At 48.3% G+C, this 22,990-nt stretch overlaps 1 protein-coding gene across 1 annotated transcript in view; it reads right to left on the bottom strand.

The window, feature by feature from the left end:
* Window positions 1-22,990, bottom strand: part of LOC132383326 (CD2-associated protein-like) — a 128,474-nt gene that overhangs the window by 1,968 nt on the left and 103,516 nt on the right. Inside the window, exons 15-17 of the mRNA XM_059954229.1 lie at window positions 12,622-12,737; window positions 6,110-6,360; window positions 3,668-3,731 (exon numbers count right to left, since the gene is read on the bottom strand). Coding sequence (XP_059810212.1) covers window positions 3,668-3,731; window positions 6,110-6,360; window positions 12,622-12,737 — 431 coding nt within the window. The remainder of the gene's footprint in view (window positions 1-3,667; window positions 3,732-6,109; window positions 6,361-12,621; window positions 12,738-22,990) is intronic.

Genomic DNA, 22,990 nt, shown 5'->3' with positions numbered 1-22,990 from the left:
CACGATTTCCTCACTTGCAGACTCCAGTCAGTTCAGATTAGCAACAACATCTCCTGCGCAATCTCCATCATATATGATATTTGACCTTTCCTAAATTACTTTTCCAATTTATAAAGTTTAATAGTGCACAGACTTTTATGTATATTTTTATCTTCTTTTCTTAAGCGAATGCTTTTTTTCTAATTATCCATTATCATTCATCACCTTTTTTCTTTGGTAGTTGGTAGGGGTTGACTTTTTTTATATAAAAAATTTCTTTTATGATGTATGACTGATCTTTAAGTTTTTGATTACAGAGTGGTATACCTTTATGTGTTATGCTATAACATTTTGATCAATTTTATTACAATGTTGAGATGTATCTAAGTGTTGCACTCTGTAAATCTTGTTTTTTTTCTTCTGAATAAAAATATTGTAAAAAGAAAAAGAAAAGAATAATGTTAAGTACATATGCACTAGAGCCAATAACTCCGAACCTCCATCCAAATAATTAAGGATAATATAAGTAAGGTTTAGGAAAAGACAATTCAACTCATATGAAAATGTTGAATAAATGGTCTCCAAGTTTCTTCAAATTTAACTGAAGGGTCAAAAACAACACTTCTAATTTTTTCTCAAACAAGAAATGGTTTGAGAAAACCACTGAAATATAGTTGGAGGATTAATTTCTTTCCAATTCAATAGAATAGATCTTCTAGCCAAGTATATATATAGCCTGTATATGTACTTAACATTATTCAATGGCCCATGTTGGTTAGTGTTGGGTTTTTTTTCTGGGGTCTTTTTTTTTTCTTTTTATTTCTTTGTTCATCAATGTTATGAGTTTGGGAGGTTATATATTTTTATTATTATATATCTGAATGTCTATTTAAACTATTAATTATGTACTCTCAAACACTTTGTATTCATGTTTCATTTATGTTTGTTTAAAATTAATAAAAAGACTTAAAAAGAAAGAAAGAAAAAGAAAATAAATGTTAACTCAGTTAACTAGGTTTGTTAACTAAACCAAGTAAGGAGGTGTAGATGCTGATATTTATTGTCCTGGCTACACCTTGCCAGAGTTGTCACTGCCAACCTCGGTGTACCATTCATAGCGACTATGTGGCAGCCATACAGGAGTCACATACACCGTAGGTCAGACTTGGTAAGTACAGCAAGCACCAACATTGGTCATTGGCAAATCATAAACACTAGAGATTCTGCTGATGCTGGAGGAACCCAGCAGTCCAGCCAGCATCTATGGAGGGGAATATGTCTTGTCCTGAGAGCCTTCATCAAAACTTGAAAGAACGGGGATGGAAGCTGGAATAAGAAGTGGGAATAGGGAAAGGGGTGCAAGCTAGTAGGTGAGAAGTGAGGGTGAAGGTAGGGAGGTGGACAATGGAGGATGATGTATGAAGCTGGGACATGATAGGTGGAAGAGGAAAAGGATTGAAGAAGAAGGAATCTGATGACAGTAAACAGTGGAAGAGAAAGAAGGAGGAGGAGAAGCACCATAAGGAGGTAACAGGCTGGTGAGGAGAAGAGAGGGGATGACAGGGAACAGGATGGGAAATGGAAAAAGAGAAAAAGGGCTCGATAAGGAGAAATTACTGGAAATTAGAGCAATTGATGGTCATGACATCAGGTTGGAAGTTACCTAGGCAGAATATGAGGCGTTGCTCCTCCACCATGAGTGTGGCCTTATCGTGACAGTTGAGGAGACCATGGACTAACATGTCGGAATGGGAAGGGGAAGTTGAAAGACCCAGCTTTTGCAGTGGATGACACCATCAGACTCAGAGGTCTGGTGTTGCCTCACGTGAAAGGACTGTTTTGGGACTATGAGCAGTGCTGAGGAAGGAGGTGAAGGGGCTGATGTTGCACTCATCCTGCATGCATGGGGAGATCAGTGGGGAGGGGTAGATATGCTTAGTGGTACGATCCCATTGTAAGTGAGCAAAATTATGGAAAATAATGTGCTGGATATGGAGGATCGTGGAGCAGTAGGTAAGGAGAAGGGGAACCCTATCCCTGTTAGAGTGTCAGGAGGATGGGATGAGGGCAAATGTGCAGGAAATTGGGTGAAGGCAATGAGGTAAGCGAAACACCATTCTTTGAAGAAGGAGGACTATCTCACTGCTGCGCACACTATCTAACATTTATATTTGAGTGCAGCTTTCACAGAGTGTGTCAATTTCAGTTGATGCAGTCTGGTAGAAGAAGTACTAAGTGGAAAAACCTGCTGAGATGCATTGAAGTCTTTCACTCCAATGCATGTTTCAACTGTCCAATCTTGATGAACCCTAGAATAGAATCCAGACCTGCCCTGCCTCTGCATTCCCAGTCAATCGCCAAGGAAGATGCCACGCTGATGCAATGTAATCAATCTCCTGGACCATGCCCATGGTGGGGAGGATTTGTGGGAAGGAGAGGGAGAGTCCTAGGTTTCCCGAGGAATTCTGTTCAGCACAATTGAGAGCCTGGCTGAAGTGTAAAATGAGGTGCTATCCTTGTGTTATGGTGTGTTAAACTTTGGGAAATATTAGATGAAAATCTGAACAGTTCAAAGTGATGCTCTAACTCTTTGTGAGCTCACAGCATGTAAAGTGTCCATACAAGTTAAACATTGTAGGTTGGTTAATGTCTAATGATAGCAGCTGGAGTCTTTCTTGGCCCCAAGGCACCCTGGCATGAGGACGTCTGTCAATGAACACATGAGTTGCTGGAATGAAAGAAGCCATGCTGAGATAGTGGCATGAACACAACGGACCAAAGGGTTTACCTGTCTCTGAGTGCTTGTGGATTGAACCCCTACTTATTGAGTCACTTTTCATCCATTTCTTGTCACTTCACCTAGATTGAAGAATTGTGATCAATCAATGCCTAGGATGGATCCATAAATCAGAATACAGAGGTTCCCCGACAACAGCGGTATTCAAGTTCCCTGACAACAGCAACAATCAAGTGGAGACGAAGAACAGTGAGCCCTGAAACCTTTGTAACTTACTACGTAGTATTTTGTGTGATTCATTGTGCTTTCTACTCTGTGATAATAAATTAGGCTTAAGTTACTTTGTTGTGCATGCAAAGTTATTACCACATCTCCTGGACACTCCAATTGTTTCAGTCAATCCAGCCCATTACAATCCTGCACCATTCAAACACCCTGAGCAAGATTTATTTGAATTTCCTCATGCAGGCACAGACACCACCAAAGGAAAATTATTTGGAACAAAACTGCATAGACTATTAGAAAGGGTAAAATGAAGATTTGATGGTGATATTAGAAATTGATTCTGAACAAAGGAACATCAGCTTTTACTTGGTTCATCAAGTTCATTGTGTCTGATCTGCCCCTGTCTGTCTGCCCTGAACACTTCCCACTGACAAAGACAATCAGTCTCAGGTTAGCTATTTTCCACGACTCCATGGGGGAATCCATGAAATGAGTCAATTTCAGATTATACAAGTCTTATAGACGAGGCAATAAGTGGGAAAACCTATAGAGGTTTCATACTACTTGATTCTTTGTGTTATGAATGGTGCCATGACATTGCCTGTGAATGTCTTACATCCCTTGTTACGGACACCTCACCAGCAGAAATTTTCTCACTACCTGTTCTATCAAATCCATTAATAAGAACAGATCCAATGGAGACAGAGGTCATTGTAAGAGGTTTACCTGCAGTGTATGCCATTTGAGTCGCTCCTTGGCAATCTCTTCTTTTAAGTCAATTACATCTCTCCTGTCAAGCATCAAGAGAAAACCTCATTCAGCTGGAGTCTTGCTCTGTATGCTCCAAAGAAACTTTCAACATCAAGGCACAGAGCCACCGCATCACCTCAAGTGTATGAATTGCGTCCCTTTCCCCTTCTAAACTTGATAATGTACTGGGCTTGGTCATGGGATACTCTGGTTAGTTGATGTGCTGTAGCATCAGAGCTAGGTTTAGATGTCTCTTTGCTCCACCATCCTACCAGCCACCATACAGAAGTCAAAAGCTGCATGGAGAGCTTTGGGCTTTACTCACTGAAGCTTAGAAGACTGAGGGGGAGCAGATCTCATTGGAACCTATCGAATATTGAAATGCTTAGGGGATGTGTTCTTTAGTGAGGGAGTCTAGGATCACGGATGACTGGAAAATTGCAAATGTCACTCCAAGAAGGGAGAGAGGTAGAAGAAAGGAAACTATAGGCCAGTTAGTCTGACCTCAGTGGTTAGGAAGATGTTGGAGACGATTATGAAGGATGACGTCTCAGAGTACTTGGAGGCTCATGATTAAATAGGCCATAGCTAGCATGGTTTCCTCAAGGGAAAATCTTGCCTGACAAATCCGTTGGAATTCTTTGAAGATATAACAAGCAGCATAGACAAAGAAGAACTGGGTGAAGTTGTATACTTGGATTTTAAGAGGCCTTTGACAAGGTGCCATGTGAGATTGCTTAACAAGCTACAAGCCCATGGTATTACAGGAAAGATTCTAGCATGGATAAAGCAGTGGCCAATTAGAGGCAAAGAGTGGGAATAAAGGGAGCCTTTTCTGGTTGGCTGCCAGTGACTAGTGGTGTTCCATAGGGGCCTGTGTTAGGACTGATCCTTTTTATGTTTTATGTCAATGATTTGGATGATGGAATTGATGGCTTTGTTGCAAAGTTTGCAGATGATATGAAGATAGGTGAAGAGACAGGTAGTTTTGAGGAAGTAGAGAGGCTACAGAAAGACTTAGACAGACTAGGAAAATGGACAAAGAAATGGCAGATAGAATACAGTGTCCTGAAGTGTATGGTCATGCACTACTTTCTAAATGGAGAGAAAATTCTCTCCATTTTCTCAAGGCGCATAGAGACTTGGGAGTCTTTGTGCAGGATTCCTTAAAGGTCAATTTGCAGGTTGAGCCTGTGGTGAGGAAGACAAATGTGATGTTAGCATTCATTTCAAGACTAGAGTATAAAAGCAAGAATGTAATATTTGTAATGCACCAGTGAGGCCTCTCTTGGTGTATTGTGAGCATTGTTGAACCCTTTACCTTAGAAAGGATGTGCTGAAACTGGAGAGGGTTCAAAGGAGCTTCACAAAAATGATTCCAAGATTAAATGGTTTGTTATTTGAAGAATATTTGATGACTTTGGGCCTGTATTCATTAGAATTCAGAAGAATGAGGGGTGACCTCATTGAGATCTATCAAATGGTGAAAGGCCTTGACAGAGTAGACGTGGAGAGGATGTTTCCTATGGTGGGAAAGTCTAAGACCAGAGGACATAGCTTCAGAATAGAGGGGCATCCTTTTAGAATGGAGATGAGGAGGAATTTATTTAGCCAGAGAGTAGTGGATCTGTTGCATTCTTTGCCACAGGTAGCTGTGGAGGCCAAGTCTTTATGTATACTTAAGGCAGAGGCTGGTAGACTCTTGAGTTGTTAGGGCATGAAGGGATATGGAGATCGGGTTTGAGATCAACTATGATGAAATGGCAGAGTAGACTTGATGAGCCATTTGGCCTAATTCTGCTCCTATATCTTATTTCCAGCCATTGCCTGCTTTAATCCCAGTTACTTGCTAGATCTATGCTGTTCCAGGTGACTTTTCTAGCTTGTCTATTCCCACCTGGTGGATATTTTTCCACGAGTCATCAATATTCTACCTTAACCCAGTTCCTTGATCGCTCTCTGCCCTGTCCCAGTACAATAATGCAGAACTCTTGAAACCCAGGTAGAATTTCATGGTCTAAATCTTCAATCCCCTCTCCAACAGTACGTGTTCCAGAAGCACTAGCAGTTTTGGAAGGCAGTTCACGACCTCAAGCGGGATTAAGGATGGGTAATAAATACTTATCATTTAAAAAATAAATTCTCTGTCAGGTCCCAGTGAATTGATACTGAGCTGTCTTAACCCAGGTAGTTGGTGTGGCCTTATCCAATATTGTTTGATGTTTTCTATTCTGTTACGGTCAGTTAATGTAGGAATGGTCAGACCCCAATTAATTGGCATTGTCTTGCCCCTCCCAACTACTTGCATGTCTCTGCAAACCCATTTAGGTAATGCAGGCCCCTCCTTTCTCAATTGTTTGACGTTGCCACTGAAGCTCAGCTGAAACAAGGCTCATTTCCCAGTTGAGGATTACTTACGAATGCTGATTCTTCAGCAGGTTGAAGGATAATTTCAGACTCTTCAGTTCCTCTTGCAGGCCTGCTACAGGATCCACCTTGTCCCCCCTTTCTTCGTGTCTCTGTGTTTTGTTTGATGCGCTAGCCGGAACTGGGCCTGCTCTCGCTGCAGTAGACTGATGCCTTTGGATTGATGGCGGCTCAAACAGTTGGGCAGGTGGAGGCTTGACTTTAGCTGGTACTAGTGGTGACACTGACCCCTCGGCATTCTGCTGCAGCGGGTTTAAGCAAAGAGAAGTGTAAGAGTAGCCATGAACATCCCGTAAAAAGTAGAGCAAAATTAACCTCGGAAAGACTGCTGAAGACCGTTAGTGGATCAAGTCGAGGAATAAGAGACTTCAGTCGCAAGGATTTGGGTCAGGTTAGGGACTCCTTATTGAGCAGAGGAGATTAAAGAAAGATCTACCAAGCATTGTACAAGATTATTATTGGATATGCAAGAGTGGATCATGACAAGCTAAACCAAAGGACACAGATTTACATTTGAAGTACTGTTTGGGATGGCAGAGGGTAAGTAGAGAAGTTTGATATGGAGCTGGTTGAGAGGATCGGAATGCATTCCATGACTTCTATTTTCCGAATGGTTTTGGATAAACACCTAACTAGAGAGAGAATTTGGATGATGCGGTGACACGTGTTGCAAGGTCGCCATCTCACGTGAAACTCCTGCAGCCCAAGTTCAATCCGTGCTGTGTGTGCGGAGTTTAACACACATCCTCGTTATCATACCACGAATTCCCTCTGCGTGCTCCCATACCTCAGAGAAGCAAGAGAGGTCCAGGGTGGTAAAATTCAGAATATTCACTGGAATATTCAGACACCAGTAGAAAGATCTGCATGGATAGAGTGAAAAGCTGGTGAAATAGGGAGGGAAACCGCTCATTAGAGAGGGATGTGGGGGGGGGGGAGAGAGTGAGGAGAGAGGGAGAAAAAGAGAGAGATGGCTACTCACTGTCATCAGAACCCACCATAGATCCATGATGGGCTGAGAAATAGTTTAACTTTGGAGGAAAGTGAAGAACTGACCTCAGTTTCCCTCCCCATTTCACCCCTGCTGGCTTTCCGCTATCCCTGCGGCTCTTTCCACAGATGTCTGAATGTCCCGGGGAAGGAAAGCACAAATGCTTTTGTATTCTACTTCTAAAGGGTCTGTGAAGTTCATGATTTCACTTACTGTTGGTTTTGTTCATTTCCTGATTCACACTCTTGACACTAACATTTAACCAGCTGTTATTGAAACTCAGAAATTGGATTTCACCTTATTTGGTTGTGCTAGACATAATGTTGATAGGGCTAATCCACCAGCACAACCATCAGGAAATTGGCCAAAGACGTGTGTATAACAACACAATAATGAATTACTCTGGGATTCATGTTAAAGGGGGATCTGTGTTTACCTTAGCAAAAGTTTCATGGAGAACTTCCAGCTACTGCATCTTTGCCATGCTGGTCATTGAGAAGGGCGTCAGAATGGAAACAATTCTCCCCCTGGTAGCCACAGGACAGTTGTGGTAAAATGGGTCCCCTTGTCTTCAAATGCCCTGCTCTGATCTCATGCCAGCTGTTTGGTTTGGGATGATGAAGCTGCAATGACCATGTGAAGATCAGGTTTGTACAATGTAGAAAGCAGCAACCAGTGATGGAATAGGCAAAGGTGAGGATCAGAACATAAAAACTGAGGCTGGCAGAGGCTGTGTGCAATAGGTCAATGCCAATGACAGCTCACTACTAGCCCCACACAATGTGGTCTTAACATTTCTGGGACTGGTCAACAAAAGTCTTAGATTGTCCCAAAGAGTCCTATTTGCTTCAGCAGAGAAGGAAGTGGGTAAAGCATGACTTGTGACAGCATTGATTGTATGACAAACCCTGGAAGGTGTCAGATGCCAAGGTGGTATGGTCAGGGTGGTTGATGTGAAGCCAATCAAGTGGGCGCATTACGCTGAGCTTCTTGTTATGGACAGAGACGTCAGGGGAACAGGCTCTGCAGTCCACCAGCCATCAGGTACTCATTTGCACTAATCACAGTTTATTCTTCCCACATCCCACAAACTCTCCCCAGTTTTTACACTCGGCAAAACTCTCCCATAGTCAAAGCCTGCAGACTGGAGACTGGAAGCCCAGTGGCCAGTCCTAGAGCTGGGGACTGTCTGCGTGCGCGCGTGGGTGGGGGTGACAAAAGGCGCTTGCTCTGCTGCTGTTGTTGTGTTCTTTGTTGCTCTGCCGGGCATTGTAGGCACCAAAATGTGTGGTGGCACTCGTGGCTTGTCCCCCTTAGGATGTGTTGCTTATTAATGCAAATGACACTTTTCACTCTGAGTTAAACATAGAACAATACAGCACAGTACAGGCCCTTCAGCCCGCAATGCTGTGTCGACCCTTAAACCCTGTCTCCCATATAACCCCTCACCTTAAGTTCCTCCATATACCTGTCTAGTAGTCTCTTAAACTTCACTACTGTATCTGTCTCCACCACTGACTCAGGCAGTGCATTCCACGCACCAACTACTCTCTGAGTAAAAAAGCTTCCTCTAATATCCCCCTTGAACTTCCCTCCCCTTACCTTAAAGCCATGTCCTCTTGTACTGAGCAGTGATGCCCTGGGGAAGAGGCGCTGGCTGTCCACTCTGTCTATTCCTCTTAATATCTTGTGTACCTCTATCATGTCTCCTCTCATCATCATTCTCTCCAGAGAGTAAAGTCCTAGCTCCCTTAATCTCTAATCATAATGCACACTCTCTAAACCAGGCAGCATCCTGGTAAATCTCCTCTGTACCCTTTCCAATGCTTCCACATCCTTCCTATAGTGAGGCAACCAGAACTGGACACAATACTCCAAGTGTGGCCTAACCAGAGTTTTATAGAGCTGCATCATTACCCTGCGACTCTTAAACTCTATCCCTCGACTTATGAAAGCTAACACTCCATAAGCTTTCTTAACTACCCTATCTACCTGTGAGGCAACTTTCAGGGATCTGTGGACATATACCCCCAGATCCCTCTGCTCCTCCACACTCCCAAGTATCCTGCCATTTACTTTGTACTCTGCCTTGGAGTTTGTCCTTCCAAAGTGTACCACCTCACACTTCTCCGGGTTGAACTCTATCTGCCACTTCTCAGATGAGAAGCCCCTTCCAATGTACGTGTAGTAAATGAATTAATCTGAACCTGAGAACTTTAAGGGTGTGTATAAGGTGTGTATATGAGTGCCTAAGGGATGTATTTTTGGAACAGCTTGTGCTTGAGCCAACTAGGAACGAGGCTATTTTGGACTTGGTGATGTGTAATGAACAGGAATTGATAAGTGATCTTGAAGTAAAGGAGCCATTAGGAAGTAGTGATCATAACATGATAAGTTTTTATCTACAATTTGAGAGGAATAAGGGCAGATCAGAGGTGTCAGTGTTGCAATTAAATAAAGGAGACTACGGAGCCATGAGGGAAGAGCTGGCCAAAGTTAAATGGGCGGATGCCCTGGCAGGAAAGACAGTGGATCAGCAGTGGCAGATATTCTTGGGGATAATACAAAAGATGCAAAAGCAGTTCATTCCAATGAGAAGGAAGGATTCAAAGAGGGGGAAGGGGCCACAGTGGTTGACAAAGGAAGTCAGAGATTGTATAGCGTTAAAGAAAAAGAAGTATGACAGGGCTAAGATGAGTGGGAATACAGATGATTGGGAAAGTTTTAAGGAACAGCAGATCTTAACTAAAAAAGCAATACGGAGAGAAAAAATCAGGTATGAGCTCAGTCTGGCCAGGAATATAAAAGGGGATAGCAAAAGCTTTTTTAGCTATGTGAAGAGAAAGAAGATAGTTAAGAACAATGTTGGCCCCTTGAAGAATGAATTGGGAGAAATTGTTATGGGAAACAGGGAAATGGCAACAGAATTTAATGCATACTTTAGATCTGTCTTCACCAGGGAGGACACAAGCAATCTCCCAGATGTATGGATGGGCCAGGGTCATAAGTTATCAGAGGAATTGAGACAGATTGACATTAGGAAAGAAACTGTGATGAGTAGACTGGTAGGACTGAAGGCTAATAAATCCCCGGGTCCAGATGGTCTGCATCCGAGGGTTCTAAAAGAGGTGGCTCAGGAAATTGCGGATGCATTGGTAATCATTTTCCAATGTTCCTTAGATTCAGGATCAGTTCCTGAAGATTGGAGAGTGGCTAATGTTATCCCACTTTTCAAGAAGGGAGGGAAGGAGAAAACAGAGAACTATCGCCCTGTTAGCCTAACGTCAGTCGTGGTGAAGATGCTTGAGTCCATTATTAAGGACAAAATAGTGGCACATCTTGATGGCAGTAATAGGATTAGGCCGAGCCAGCATGGATTTACCAAGGGCAAATCATGCTTGACTAATCTGTTAGAGTTTTTTGAGGGTGTAACAAGGATGTTAGACGAGGGTAAGCCAGTGGATGTTGTGTACCTAGATTTTCAGAAGGCATTCGATAAGGTGCCACATAGGAGATTGGTGAGTCAAATCAGAGCTCATGGCATTGGGGGCAGGGTTTCAACATGGATAGAAAACTGATTGGCAGATAAAAAGCAAAGGGTAGCAGTGAATGGGTGTTTCTCGGACTGGCTGGAGGTGACTAGTGGGGTACCACAGGGCTCTGTATTGGGACCACAGCTCTTTACGATTTATGTCAACGATTTAGATGAGGGCATTGAAAACTATATCAGCAAGTTTGCTGACGATACTAAACTGGGTGGCAGTGTGACATGCGAAGAAGACGTTAGGAGAATACAGGGAGACTTGGATAGGCTGGGTGAGTGGGCAGATACTTGGCAGATGTCATTCAATGTGAATAAATGTGAAGTTATCCACTTTGGAAGCAGGAACAAGAGGGCAGAGTATTGTCTGAACGGTGTAGAGTTAGGTAAGGGAGAAATGCAAAGAGACCTGGGAATCCTAGTTCATCAGTCAATGAAGGTGAATGAGCAAGTGCAACAGGCAGTGAAGAGGGCAAATGGAATGTTGGCCTTTATTACAAGGGGAATTGAGTACGAGCAAGGATGTCCTTTTGCATTTGTACAGGGCCCTGGTGAGACCACACCTGGAATATTGTGTACAGTTTTGGTCTCCAGGTTTAAGGAAGGACATTCTGGCAATTGAGGAAGTGCAGCGTAGATTCACTAGGTTGATTCCTGGGATGGCAGGGCAGTCTTACGCAGAGAGATTGGAGAGATTGGGCTTGTACACACTGGAATTGAGGAGATTGAGAGGGGATCTGATTGAAACGCTTAAGATAATTAAAGGATTTGATAGGATTGAGGCAGGAAATATGTTCCAGATGTTGGGAGAGTCCAGTACCAGAGGGCATGGATTGAGAATAAGAGGTCAGTTATTTAAAACAGGGTTGAGGAAGAACTTCTTCTCCCAGAGAGTTGTGGAGGTGTGGAATGCACTGCCTCGGAAAACGGTGGAGGCCAATTCTCTGGATGCTTTCAAGAAGGAGCTAGATAGATATCTGATGGATAGGGGAATCAAGGGATATGGGGACAAGGCAGGGACTGGGTATTGATAGTGAATGATTAGCCATGATCTCAGAATGGCGGTGCAGACTCGAGGGGCCGAATGGTCTACTTCTGCACCTATTGTCTATTGTCTATAGTCTATAACTCGGAAAGAACTTACAGTGGCGATTTAATCTACAAAGCTGCACACCTTTGGGTTGTGGGAAGAAACAGGAGCACTTGGCTACACACAAAATCCACACATACATTGCTTGAGGCCAGGGGACAGGAATCGCAAGGCAACATCTTCATCAATTGCACCACCGAACCCAAGCAAGCAGAAAGTATGCCTTCTCAATCCTAATCTGTAGATGGTGGAATGGCTTTGGCACGTCAGGAGCTGAGTTGGTCACCACAGCACCTCCAGTCTCCGACTTACTCTTCTAACCCTGGGATTTCTGCAGCCTGCGAATACGGCCATCTGCTCAGCGGTGATCCTCTGGATACAGACGGTGAGGACTTGGCAATGATACCTTCCTCCCTTGGTATATTTGTCAAACATCTATGCATTTATGGTAAGGGGGAAAGTTGAAGGGAAGCGTGTTGGACAAAACTTTTACACAGAGTGGAGAGAACTTGGAACGGGCTGCCGGGAGTGATGCTGGAAACAGATGAGAGGTGTTTAAGAAGCTATCAGAAGGACACATGAATAGGCAATGAATAAGGAGTGCAGGCAGAAAGGATTAGTTTGATTTTGCACTGTGCCCAGTACAGATATTGAGGGCCAGATCTGCTCAGTTCATATTCTATGATCTTAGGTCATCAAGTAGTAATTAGAGTCTGGTTCAAGATGTTGTTTGTCTCGCCCATGGGGTTATCAGCCGCCTATCGCCCTGTGCCTCACTGCTGTCAAGCTTATGCTGCCTGCATACGCTTGGCAATTATTTGACGGCCTCTAAGCAGTGGCGGCTGCTCGGGATCGGAACCAGCAGTGAAGTGTCCACTCACAGCAGCTGCAGCTCTGAGGTGAGTGGGTGGTCTTCGCCCCTGGGCCCTGGGTCTATCTGCCGTCAAGTGCTTCAGTGTCTCTGCAGATGGTACCACTGCGTCAAACGTCAGAGATTCTAAATGGGGAAAATGTCAGAAAAAAAATTTGTAAATCACAGGATTCCTCATTTGCAACAACTGTTTCTCATCCATTTCAGGTCCACAGCACTGATTATTAACCATCAGCTGTTGATAACCTTGAACATTGCCACTTCAAGAAATACATATCTGCAGTGGTCATGTGACCTATCTCCCTTATCTGGTTCAGTGCACAATACTGTATATTTCAGCAAGGCCCTGGGTTCGGTGTAAGTCGACCACAGCACTCCACCCTGATCCAGGGTCGTCCCATCCTCACTCCACCCTGATCCAGGGTCGTCCCATCCTCACTCCACCCTGATCCAGGGTCGTCCCAGCTGCACTCCACCCTGATCCAGGGTCGTCCCATCCTCACTCCACCCTGATCCAGGGTCGTCCCAGCCTCACTCCACCCTGATCCAGGGTCGTCCCAGCCTCACTCCACCCTGATCCAGGGTCGTCCCATCCTCACTCCACCCTGATCCAGGGTCATCCCATCCTCACTCCACCCTGATCCAGGGTCGTCCCAGCCTCACTCCACCCTGATCCAGGGTCGTCCCAGCCTCACTCCACCCTGATCCAGGGTCGTTCCATCCTCACTCCACCCTGATCCAGGGTCGTCCCAGCCTCACTCCACCCTGATCCAGGGTCGTCCCAGCCTCACTCCACCCTGATCCAGGGTCGTCCCATCCTCACTCCACCCTGACCCAGGGTCGTCCCAGCCTCACTCCACCCTGATCCAGGGTCGTCCCATCCTCACTCCACCCTGATCCAGGGTCATCCCATCCTCACTCCACCCTGATCCAGGGTCGTCCCAGCCTCACTCCACCCTGATCCAGGGTCGTCCCAGCCTCACTCCACCCTGATCCAGGGTCGTCCCATCCTCACTCCACCCTGATCCAGGGTCGTCCCATCCTCACTCCACCCTGATCCAGGGTCGTCCCAGCCTCACTCCACCCTGATCCAGGGTCGTCCCATCCTCACTCCACCCTGATCCAGGGTCGTCCCAGCCTCACTCCACCCTGATCCAGGGTCGTCCCATCCTCACTCCACCCTGATCCAGGGTCGTCCCAGCCTCACTCCACCCTGATCCAGGGTCGTCCCATCCTCACTCCACCCTGATCCAGGGTCGTCCCAGCCTCACTCCACCCTGATCCAGGGTCGTCCCATCCTCACTCCACCCTGATCCAGGGTCGTCCCAGCCTCACTCCACCCTGATCCAGGGTCGTCCCAGCCTCACTTCACCCTGATCCAGGGTCATCCCATCCTCACTCCACCCTGATCCAGGGTCGTCCCATCCTCACTCCACCCTGATCCAGGGTCATCCCATCCTCACTCCACCCTGATCCAGGGTCGTCCCAGCCTCACTCCACCCTGATCCAGGGTCGTCCCAGCCTCACTCCACCCTGATCCAGGGTCGTCCCATCCTCACTCCACCCTGATCCAGGGTCATCCCATCCTCACTCCACCCTGATCCAGGGTCGTCCCATCCTCACTCCACCCTGATCCAGGGTCGTCCCATCCTCACTCCACCCTGATCCAGGGTCATCCCATCCTCACTCCACCCTGATCCAGGGTCGTCCCATCCTCACTCCACCCTGATCCAGGGTCGTCCCAGCCTCACTTCACCCTGATCCAGGGTCATCCCATCCTCACTCCACCCTGATCCAGGGTCGTCCCAGCCTCACTTCACCCTGATCCAGGGTCATCCCATCCTCACTCCACCCTGATCCAGGGTCATCCCAGCCTCACTCCACCCTGATCCAGGGTCGTCCCAGCCTCACTTCACCCTGATCCAGGGTCGTCCCACCCTCACTCCACCCTGATCCAGGGTCATCCCAGCCTCACTCCACCCTGATCCAGGGTCGTCCCAGCCTCACTCCACCCTGATCCAGGGTCGTCCCATCCTCACTCCACCCTGATCCAGGGTCGTCCCATCCTCACTCCACCCTGATCCAGGGTCGTCCCATCCTCACTCCACCCTGATCCAGGGTCGTCCCAGCCTCACTCCACCCTGATCCAGGGTCGTCCCATCCTCACTCCACCCTGATCCAGGGTCATCCCATCCTCACTCCACCCTGATCCAGGGTCGTCCCATCCTCACTCCACCCTGATCCAGGGTCATCCCATCCTCACTCCACCCTGATCCAGGGTCGTCCCAGCCTCACTCCACCCTGATCCAGGGTCGTCCCAGCCTCACTCCACCCTGATCCAGGGTCGTCCCATCCTCACTCCACCCTGATCCAGGGTCATCCCATCCTCACTCCACCCTGATCCAGGGTCGTCCCATCCTCACTCCACCCTGATCCAGGGTCGTCCCATCCTCACTCCACCCTGATCCAGGGTCATCCCATCCTCACTCCACCCTGATCCAGGGTCGTCCCATCCTCACTCCACCCTGATCCAGGGTCGTCCCAGCCTCACTTCACCCTGATCCAGGGTCATCCCATCCTCACTCCACCCTGATCCAGGGTCGTCCCAGCCTCACTTCACCCTGATCCAGGGTCATCCCATCCTCACTCCACCCTGATCCAGGGTCATCCCAGCCTCACTCCACCCTGATCCAGGGTCGTCCCAGCCTCACTTCACCCTGATCCAGGGTCATCCCACCCTCACTCCACCCTGATCCAGGGTCATCCCAGCCTCACTCCACCCTGATCCAGGGTCGTCCCAGCCTCACTCCACCCTGATCCAGGGTCGTCCCATCCTCACTCCACCCTGATCCAGGGTCGTCCCATCCTCACTCCACCCTGATCCAGGGTCGTCCCATCCTCACTCCACCCTGATCCAGGGTCGTCCCAGCCTCACTCCACCCTGATCCAGGGTCGTCCCAGCCTCACTCCACCCTGATCCAGGGTCGTCCCAGCCTCACTCCACCCTGATCCAGGGTCGTCCCAGCCTCACTCCACCCTGATCCAGGGTCGTCCCAGCCTCACTCCACCCTGATCCAGGGTCGTCCCAGCCTCACTCCACCCTGATCCAGGGTCGTCCCATCCTCACTCCACCCTGATCCAGGGTCGTCCCAGCCTCACTCCACCCTGATCCAGGGTCGTCCCATCCTCACTCCACCCTGATCCAGGGTCGTCCCATCCTCACTCCACCCTGATCCAGGGTCGTCCCAGCCTCACTCCACCCTGATCCAGGGTCGTCCCATCCTCACTCCACCCTGATCCAGGGTCATCCCATCCTCACTCCACCCTGATCCAGGGTCGTCCCATCCTCACTCCACCCTGATCCAGGGTCGTCCCATCCTCACTCCACCCTGATCCAGGGTCATCCCATCCTCACTCCACCCTGATCCAGGGTCGTCCCATCCTCACTCCACCCTGATCCAGGGTCGTCCCAGCCTCACTTCACCCTGATCCAGGGTCATCCCATCCTCACTCCACCCTGATCCAGGGTCGTCCCAGCCTCACTTCACCCTGATCCAGGGTCATCCCATCCTCACTCCACCCTGATCCAGGGTCATCCCAGCCTCACTCCACCCTGATCCAGGGTCGTCCCAGCCTCACTTCACCCTGATCCAGGGTCATCCCACCCTCACTCCACCCTGATCCAGGGTCATCCCAGCCTCACTCCACCCTGATCCAGGGTCGTCCCAGCCTCACTCCACCCTGATCCAGGGTCGTCCCATCCTCACTCCACCCTGATCCAGGGTCGTCCCATCCTCACTCCACCCTGATCCAGGGTCGTCCCATCCTCACTCCACCCTGATCCAGGGTCGTCCCAGCCTCACTCCACCCTGATCCAGGGTCGTCCCAGCCTCACTCCACCCTGATCCAGGGTCGTCCCAGCCTCACTCCACCCTGATCCAGGGTCGTCCCAGCCTCACTCCACCCTGATCCAGGGTCGTCCCAGCCTCACTCCACCCTGATCCAGGGTCGTCCCATCCTCACTCCACCCTGATCCAGGGTCGTCCCATCCTCACTCCACCCTGATCCAGGGTCGTCCCAGCCTCACTCCACCCTGATCCAGGGTCGTCCCAGCCTCACTCCACCCTGATCCAGGGTCGTCCCAGCCTCACTCCACCCTGATCCAGGGTCATCCCAGCCTCACTCCACCGTGATGCAGTGTCGTCCCAGCCTCACTCCACCCTGATCCAGGGTCGTCCCAGCCTCACTCCACCCTGATCCAGGGTCGTCCCAGCCTCACTCCACCCCGATCCAGGGTCGTCCCAGCCTCACTTCACCCCGATCCAGGGTCATCCCACCCTCACTTCACCCTGATCCAGGGTCATCCCAGCCTCACTTCACCGTGATCCAGGGTCGTCCCAGCCTCACTCCACCCTGATCCAGGGTCGTCCCAGCCTCACTCCACCCTGATCCAGGGTCATCCCAGCCTCACTCCACCGTGATGCAGTGTCGTCCCAGCCTCACTCCACCCTGATCCAGGGTCGTCCCAGCCTCACTCCACCCTGATCCAGGGTCGTCCCAGCCTCACTCCACCCTGATCCAGGGTCGTCCCAGCCTCACTCCACCCTGATCCAGGGTCGTCCCATCCTCACTCCACCCTGATCCAGGGTCGTCCCAGCCTCACTCCACCCTGATCCAGGGTCGTCTCAGCCTCACTTCACCGTGATCCAGGGTCGTCCCAGCCTCACTCCACCCTGATCCAGGGTCGTCCCAGCCTCACTCCACCCTGATCCAGGGTCGTCCCAGCAGCACTCCACCCTGATCCAGGGTCGTCCCAGCCTCACTCCACCCTGATCCAGGGTCATCCCAGCCTCACTCCACCCTGATCCAGGGTCGTCCCAGCCTCACTCCACCCTGATCCAGGGTCGTCCCAGCAGCACTCCACCCTGATCCAGGGTCGTCCCATCCTCACTTCACCCTGATCCAGGGTCGTCCCAGCAGCACTCCACCCTGATCCAGGGTTGTCCCAGCCTCACTTCACCCTGATCCAGGGTCATCCCAGCCTCACTTCACCGTGATGCAGGGTCGTCCCAGCCTCACTCCACCCTGATCCAGGGTCGTCCCAGCCTCACTCCACCCTGATCCAGGGTCGTCCCAGCCTCACTCCACCCTGATCCAGGGTCGTCCCAGCCTCACTCCACCCTGATGGCTCTGACAGCAGTGAAGCCCCACTCCCAGCCCATGAACCACCAAAAATGTCGTTGTCATCCGATTATCGAATATTTTTGTATTATATTTTTTTAAATCCTCACATTTAATAACATAGCAACATAACCATTCAGAAAAACTCAAATGGAGTGAAACAAACTTAGGTACTTGTCTTTCTCCTAGGAGGTGACTTCTCTCATTCATTTCACCCGGAGCCGGTTCATGGGCTGGTCTCCGAGCCAGGGAGCCGGGCACTCTGTGGGACTTCAGGCTGCCCAGCTGCTCTCCCCAAGGACCCACAGGATAGGCAGGGCAGCAACACAGGGGACTGGGCAGAAGGTATCAAAGCTGCTGCAGTGAAAACCCCTCCTAATTCCCAGCATTAGAAACGTGATTGTTTGGAAAATCTGCCACTTTAATCTTGTCTGTCATCCATAGAAATAACATAGAACAAAGAACACCATGGCACAGTACAGGCCCTTCAGCCCATGATGTTGTGCCAACCTTTTACCCCTCTCTCTGATCAATCTAACCCTTTCCTCCTACATAGGCCTCCATTTTTCTATTATCCATGAGTCCATCTAAGATTCCATTAAATATCCCAAATGCCTTTGCTTCTGCCACCAGCCCCAACAGTGCATTCAAAGTGACATCCTCCCTATATTTTCCTCCAAACGGCTTAAATGTACCCTCTCATTTTAGCCATGCTGCCCTGAGAAAAGGCACAGGCTGTCCACTATCAACTTATACACTACCATCATTTTGTGTCTCATCCTCCTTTGTGCCAACAAGAAAAGCCCTAATTCGTTCAACCTTTCCTCATAATACATGCTCTTTAATCCAGGCAGCATCCTGGTAAATCTCCTCTGCACTCTCACTAAAGCTTCCGCATCCTTCTAATAATGAGGTGATTGGAACTGAATGAAATGCTCCAAGAGTGGTCCAGTCGGAGTTGTATAAAGCTGCAGCTTACCTCATGGCTCCTGAACTCTGTCCCCCAACTAAAGAAGGTCAGCACACAATGCACTGCCTCAACACCCAGTCTTTGTTACCTTCCTGTGCCTGATGAAGCGGCCACTGAATTTCAACAGGTCGAGAGACATTAAACATGAAACATTCTGCAGATGCTGGAAATCCAAAGAAGCACACACAAAATAGCAGATCAGGCAGAGTCAATGGAGAGAGGAGTAAACAGTGGAATTTTCAGGCTGGGACTCTTCTCCAGGATGGAGAAGGAAGGGGGAAGATGCCAGAATAAAAAGAGTTGGGGGGGGGAAGGAAGATAGCTAGAAGGTGATAGGTGAGGCCAGGTGGGTAGGAAAGGTAAAAGGCTGGAGAGGAAGGAATCTGATTGGAGAGGAGAGTGGAGCATCTGAGAAACGGAAGGAGGAGGAGACCTGGGGGAGGTGAGAAGGTAAAAGGTCCACTGTGGACATTCTGGCTCTCAAATAGAAAGGATCTTCATTTGCAATGTATCTTTCAGAAGTAGAATCAGGTTTATTATCATTGACAAATGTCATGAAAATTATCATTTGCAGCAGCAGTACAATGCATCGCAAAAAAATTACTATAAGTTATAATAAGAAATAAGTTAAAAAGAAATAGAGTAAATGATCAAAAAGTGAGGCTGTGTTTGTAAATTCATGGTCCTTTCAGAAATCTGTTGGTAGAGGAGGAGAAGCTGAAACGAAAGTGTTAAATGCATGACTTCAGGCTCCTGTTTCTTCTCCCTGAATAGTAGCAATCAAATGAGAGCATGTTCTGGGCAGTGGGGTATTTAACGATTGATTCTGCCTTCTTGAGGCATCAGCTATTGAAGCTGTTCTCGATGATGGGAATGCTAGTGCCCATAATGGAGCTACCTGAGTTTTCAGCCCTAGGCAGATTTTTCCAAACCCTGTGCAGTGATCCATATAAGCCAGATCGAATACTCTCCACAGCACATCTGTAGAAATTTGCTAGAATCGTTGGTGACCAAATCTCCTCACGCTCCTAAACAAATATAGCTACTGCCATGCCTGCTTCATAATTACATCAATACGTTTGGTCCAAGATATATATATCTTCAGAAATCCCGACACCCAGGAACTTGAAGCCCATCAGCCGATCACATACAATGGTATATGTTCTCCCAGTTCCCGTCCTGAAGTCAGTTCCTTGGTGCAAGGTTGTTGGTGTGACGCCACACAACTACCTCACTCCTGTACACTTCCTTGTCACCGTCCGCGGTTCTGCCCACAACAGTTCTGTCATCAGCAAATTTATTGACGACACGACGCAGGTCACGTCGAAGAACTTTATGGCCAATTAAATACTTCAGAAGTAGGTCATGCAGCAGCTAATTAGTACACAGCAAGCTCCCACAGACATCAATGTAACCAGGACCCGTCTACTGTGCTGTTCATATTGGCAAGGATATCAGGACCAGCTCCCTTCAAAATGTAGGTCAGAAACAGGCCGTTCAGTCCACCGTCTGTCGATCATTGAACACCTATTTACACTGCTCCTGCACTACTCCTCATTCTTGTCCCCCCACATACTCACCACCTCCTTTAGATTCTATCACTCACCTACAGGCTAGCGGCCAACTAACCTACCAATGTACAGTTTTTGAGGATGTGGGAGAAAACTGAGGCACCCAGGGGAAAGCGTGAAAACTCCCCGTGGACCGTGTGCGAGGACAGGATCGAGCCCAGGTTTCCGGCACTGTGAGACAAGGGCTCTGCTGGCGGGGCCATTATGTTACTTACTGTGTTGTGGGACCTTTTGTGTGTGTGAGAACTGGAGAACATGTTGGCTGCCCGTCAATTTTGACGAAGACGATAGGAACTTGTGCGGGAGAGCTTTTTAAAGTGGAAAACCTGTTGCACTGGTGCAGTTCCACTCTCTCGACCACAGAAGCCGTATTCCAGTGGTACAAGTGATTGCAACAACTGGAGACCTCCTTGGTTGCAGGGGCTGATCACGACGTCTTCTGTGCCTCACCATGCCCTTCGCTCTCCACGGAGCGCTGCAGAACCACCTTCCTGGCCGTTGGCTCTCACACTTGATCTCATCCACTCAGTCCACCAGAACTGGCTTTCCATGCTGGGATAGGCATGCCTCCATCTCATCGGTGTTTGAGGCAGACCGCCTATCCGCACTTCATTTAGCCCGCCTGTCAAAGCGGTGTAACGGGGTGTGGCCGCTGCACAGAAACAGCCACTTGGAGCCAGAGGTGAGAGTGTCAGATGAGGTGGATGAGCTGTCTCGAGGGGGACACGGCAAGCCCTTTCAGCAGAGATACTACACCTCCCCGGCCATTTACTGAAGGACAAGATCTCAGTATGATGTCCCATCCGAAAAGCAGCAATTTATAATCTGAGTGGAGCCTACAAGGTGGCACTAATGGGACTCATCTCCTCCGCAAGTGCAGCCCTGGCCTGGAGTTGACTTGGACCATCAGTTTCATGAACTGGGACTTGAACCTTGAACCTGAGAACATTTAGCAAGCCGCTGCCCACTGAGCTGCAGTTCAAGACCCCAAAATGGAAGACCTACACTAAATCAAAGTCTGGGATTGAAAGGATACGCAATAGACATCTACAAGCAAAGCCAATCCAACTGAATGAGGTAAGATAAATTTCTACCATGCCGGACTTCTGGATACAAACTGAGGTTGGTTTTCCTTTAACTTTGCAATAAATCTGTCTGAACGAAGTCTCCTCTACACCACCCCGTCTTAAACTTCCAAGGCTGATGTTGCTCTGGTTTCAAAATTCAGAATCTGAGTCAGGTTTTATTCACTGGCTTATGTTGTGAAGTTTGTTGTTTTGCAGCAGTAGTAGGCGGCTGGACACAAAAGTCATGTTACAGTAAAGAGTAAAGTATTTTTTTCTGTTTCTGGCCCATTTCAACCCTGCCCTAGATTGTTTAATGGATGAAACGTCTCATTGAATGGCGCCACGGTAGCCTGACGGCATGACACTATAGCAGCTTGAAGTGTTCCAGTGTTTGGAGTTCAATTCCGGCATTCCACAGGGAGGACATACAGGGACTTGCATAAGGAGTGGGTTTTCAATGGGTCCTCCGGTTTCCTCCCACCATCCAAAGACGTGCCTGTTAGTAGGTTCATTGGTTATTGCAAATTGTCCTGCGATTAGGTTAGCGTTAATCCAGTTTGTCGGGGTTGCTGACTCTAAGGCTGGAAGGGCTGTATCACTAAATAAATAAATACATACACTGGGAGAGTTCGCACACTACTGAAGGGGTGCAATGGGTCAGGCAGCATCTCAGCTCTCTTGTTCCCTCCACCATTTTATACTGGTTATCGCCTTTCTATCTTTCAGTCAAATATTGCCTGCATTGATGCTACCTGACACACTGAGTTCCTCAGCGTTTCGTGTGTTGCTCCAGATTCCAGCTTCTGCAGTCCCTTGTGACTCCACTGAGAGTCAATGACGCCAATGGGAATAATATTCATTTGATTATTTTTCTCCATATTTCTTTTCAGCATTAAGGAGACAATTTCAGTCCATTGCATCCAGCTGATAGAGCAAACTTTCTCCTCTCTAATTTACTCTGAAATCTATTCCCCTGGCATTCCCATCAACTATCCCAGATTCCTCCACTCAATTAGACGCCTGGCTGATTAACCAATAATAGATAATTAGCTTACCAACTCACACATCTTAGGGATGTGTGAATAAATCAGAGCACCCAGAGAAAACTATACAATACTGGGAAGAGCATGCAGACTCCACACAGACAGCAAAGGAGGTCAAGATTGAACATTTCCAAAGGACTAGCCAGACCGTCAGGTAGGAGAAGCGATGGCCAGGCATTATGTGACGCATGCAAAGTCCTCACATCTAGTAGGTGAACATCTAATGACAGTGGAGTAGCAGTTGGCACAATCACTTTACAGTGCCATCTGTAAGATGGCACTTCGATTCCTGCTGCTGTCTGTAAGGAGTTTGTTTGTTCTTCCTATTAATGTGTGTGTTTCCTCCAGGTGCTCCGGTTTCTTCCCACAATCCAAGGCTGTATGGTTCAGTGTTAGTGAGTTGTGGGCATGTTAAGCTTTCAGCCCTGGGAGCACGGTGACACTTGCTCAGCACAGTCCTTGTTGTTTTGATTTAATACATGCGACACCTTTTGAGTGCTACACTTGCCCATACACCCTCCTCCCCCACCTCCATTCAGAGCCCCAA

This window comes from Hypanus sabinus, chromosome 30, assembly GCF_030144855.1.
Source record: "Hypanus sabinus isolate sHypSab1 chromosome 30, sHypSab1.hap1, whole genome shotgun sequence".
Lineage (NCBI taxonomy): Eukaryota > Metazoa > Chordata > Chondrichthyes > Myliobatiformes > Dasyatidae > Hypanus > Hypanus sabinus.
This window is presented reverse-complemented; position numbering and strand designations above follow the sequence as displayed.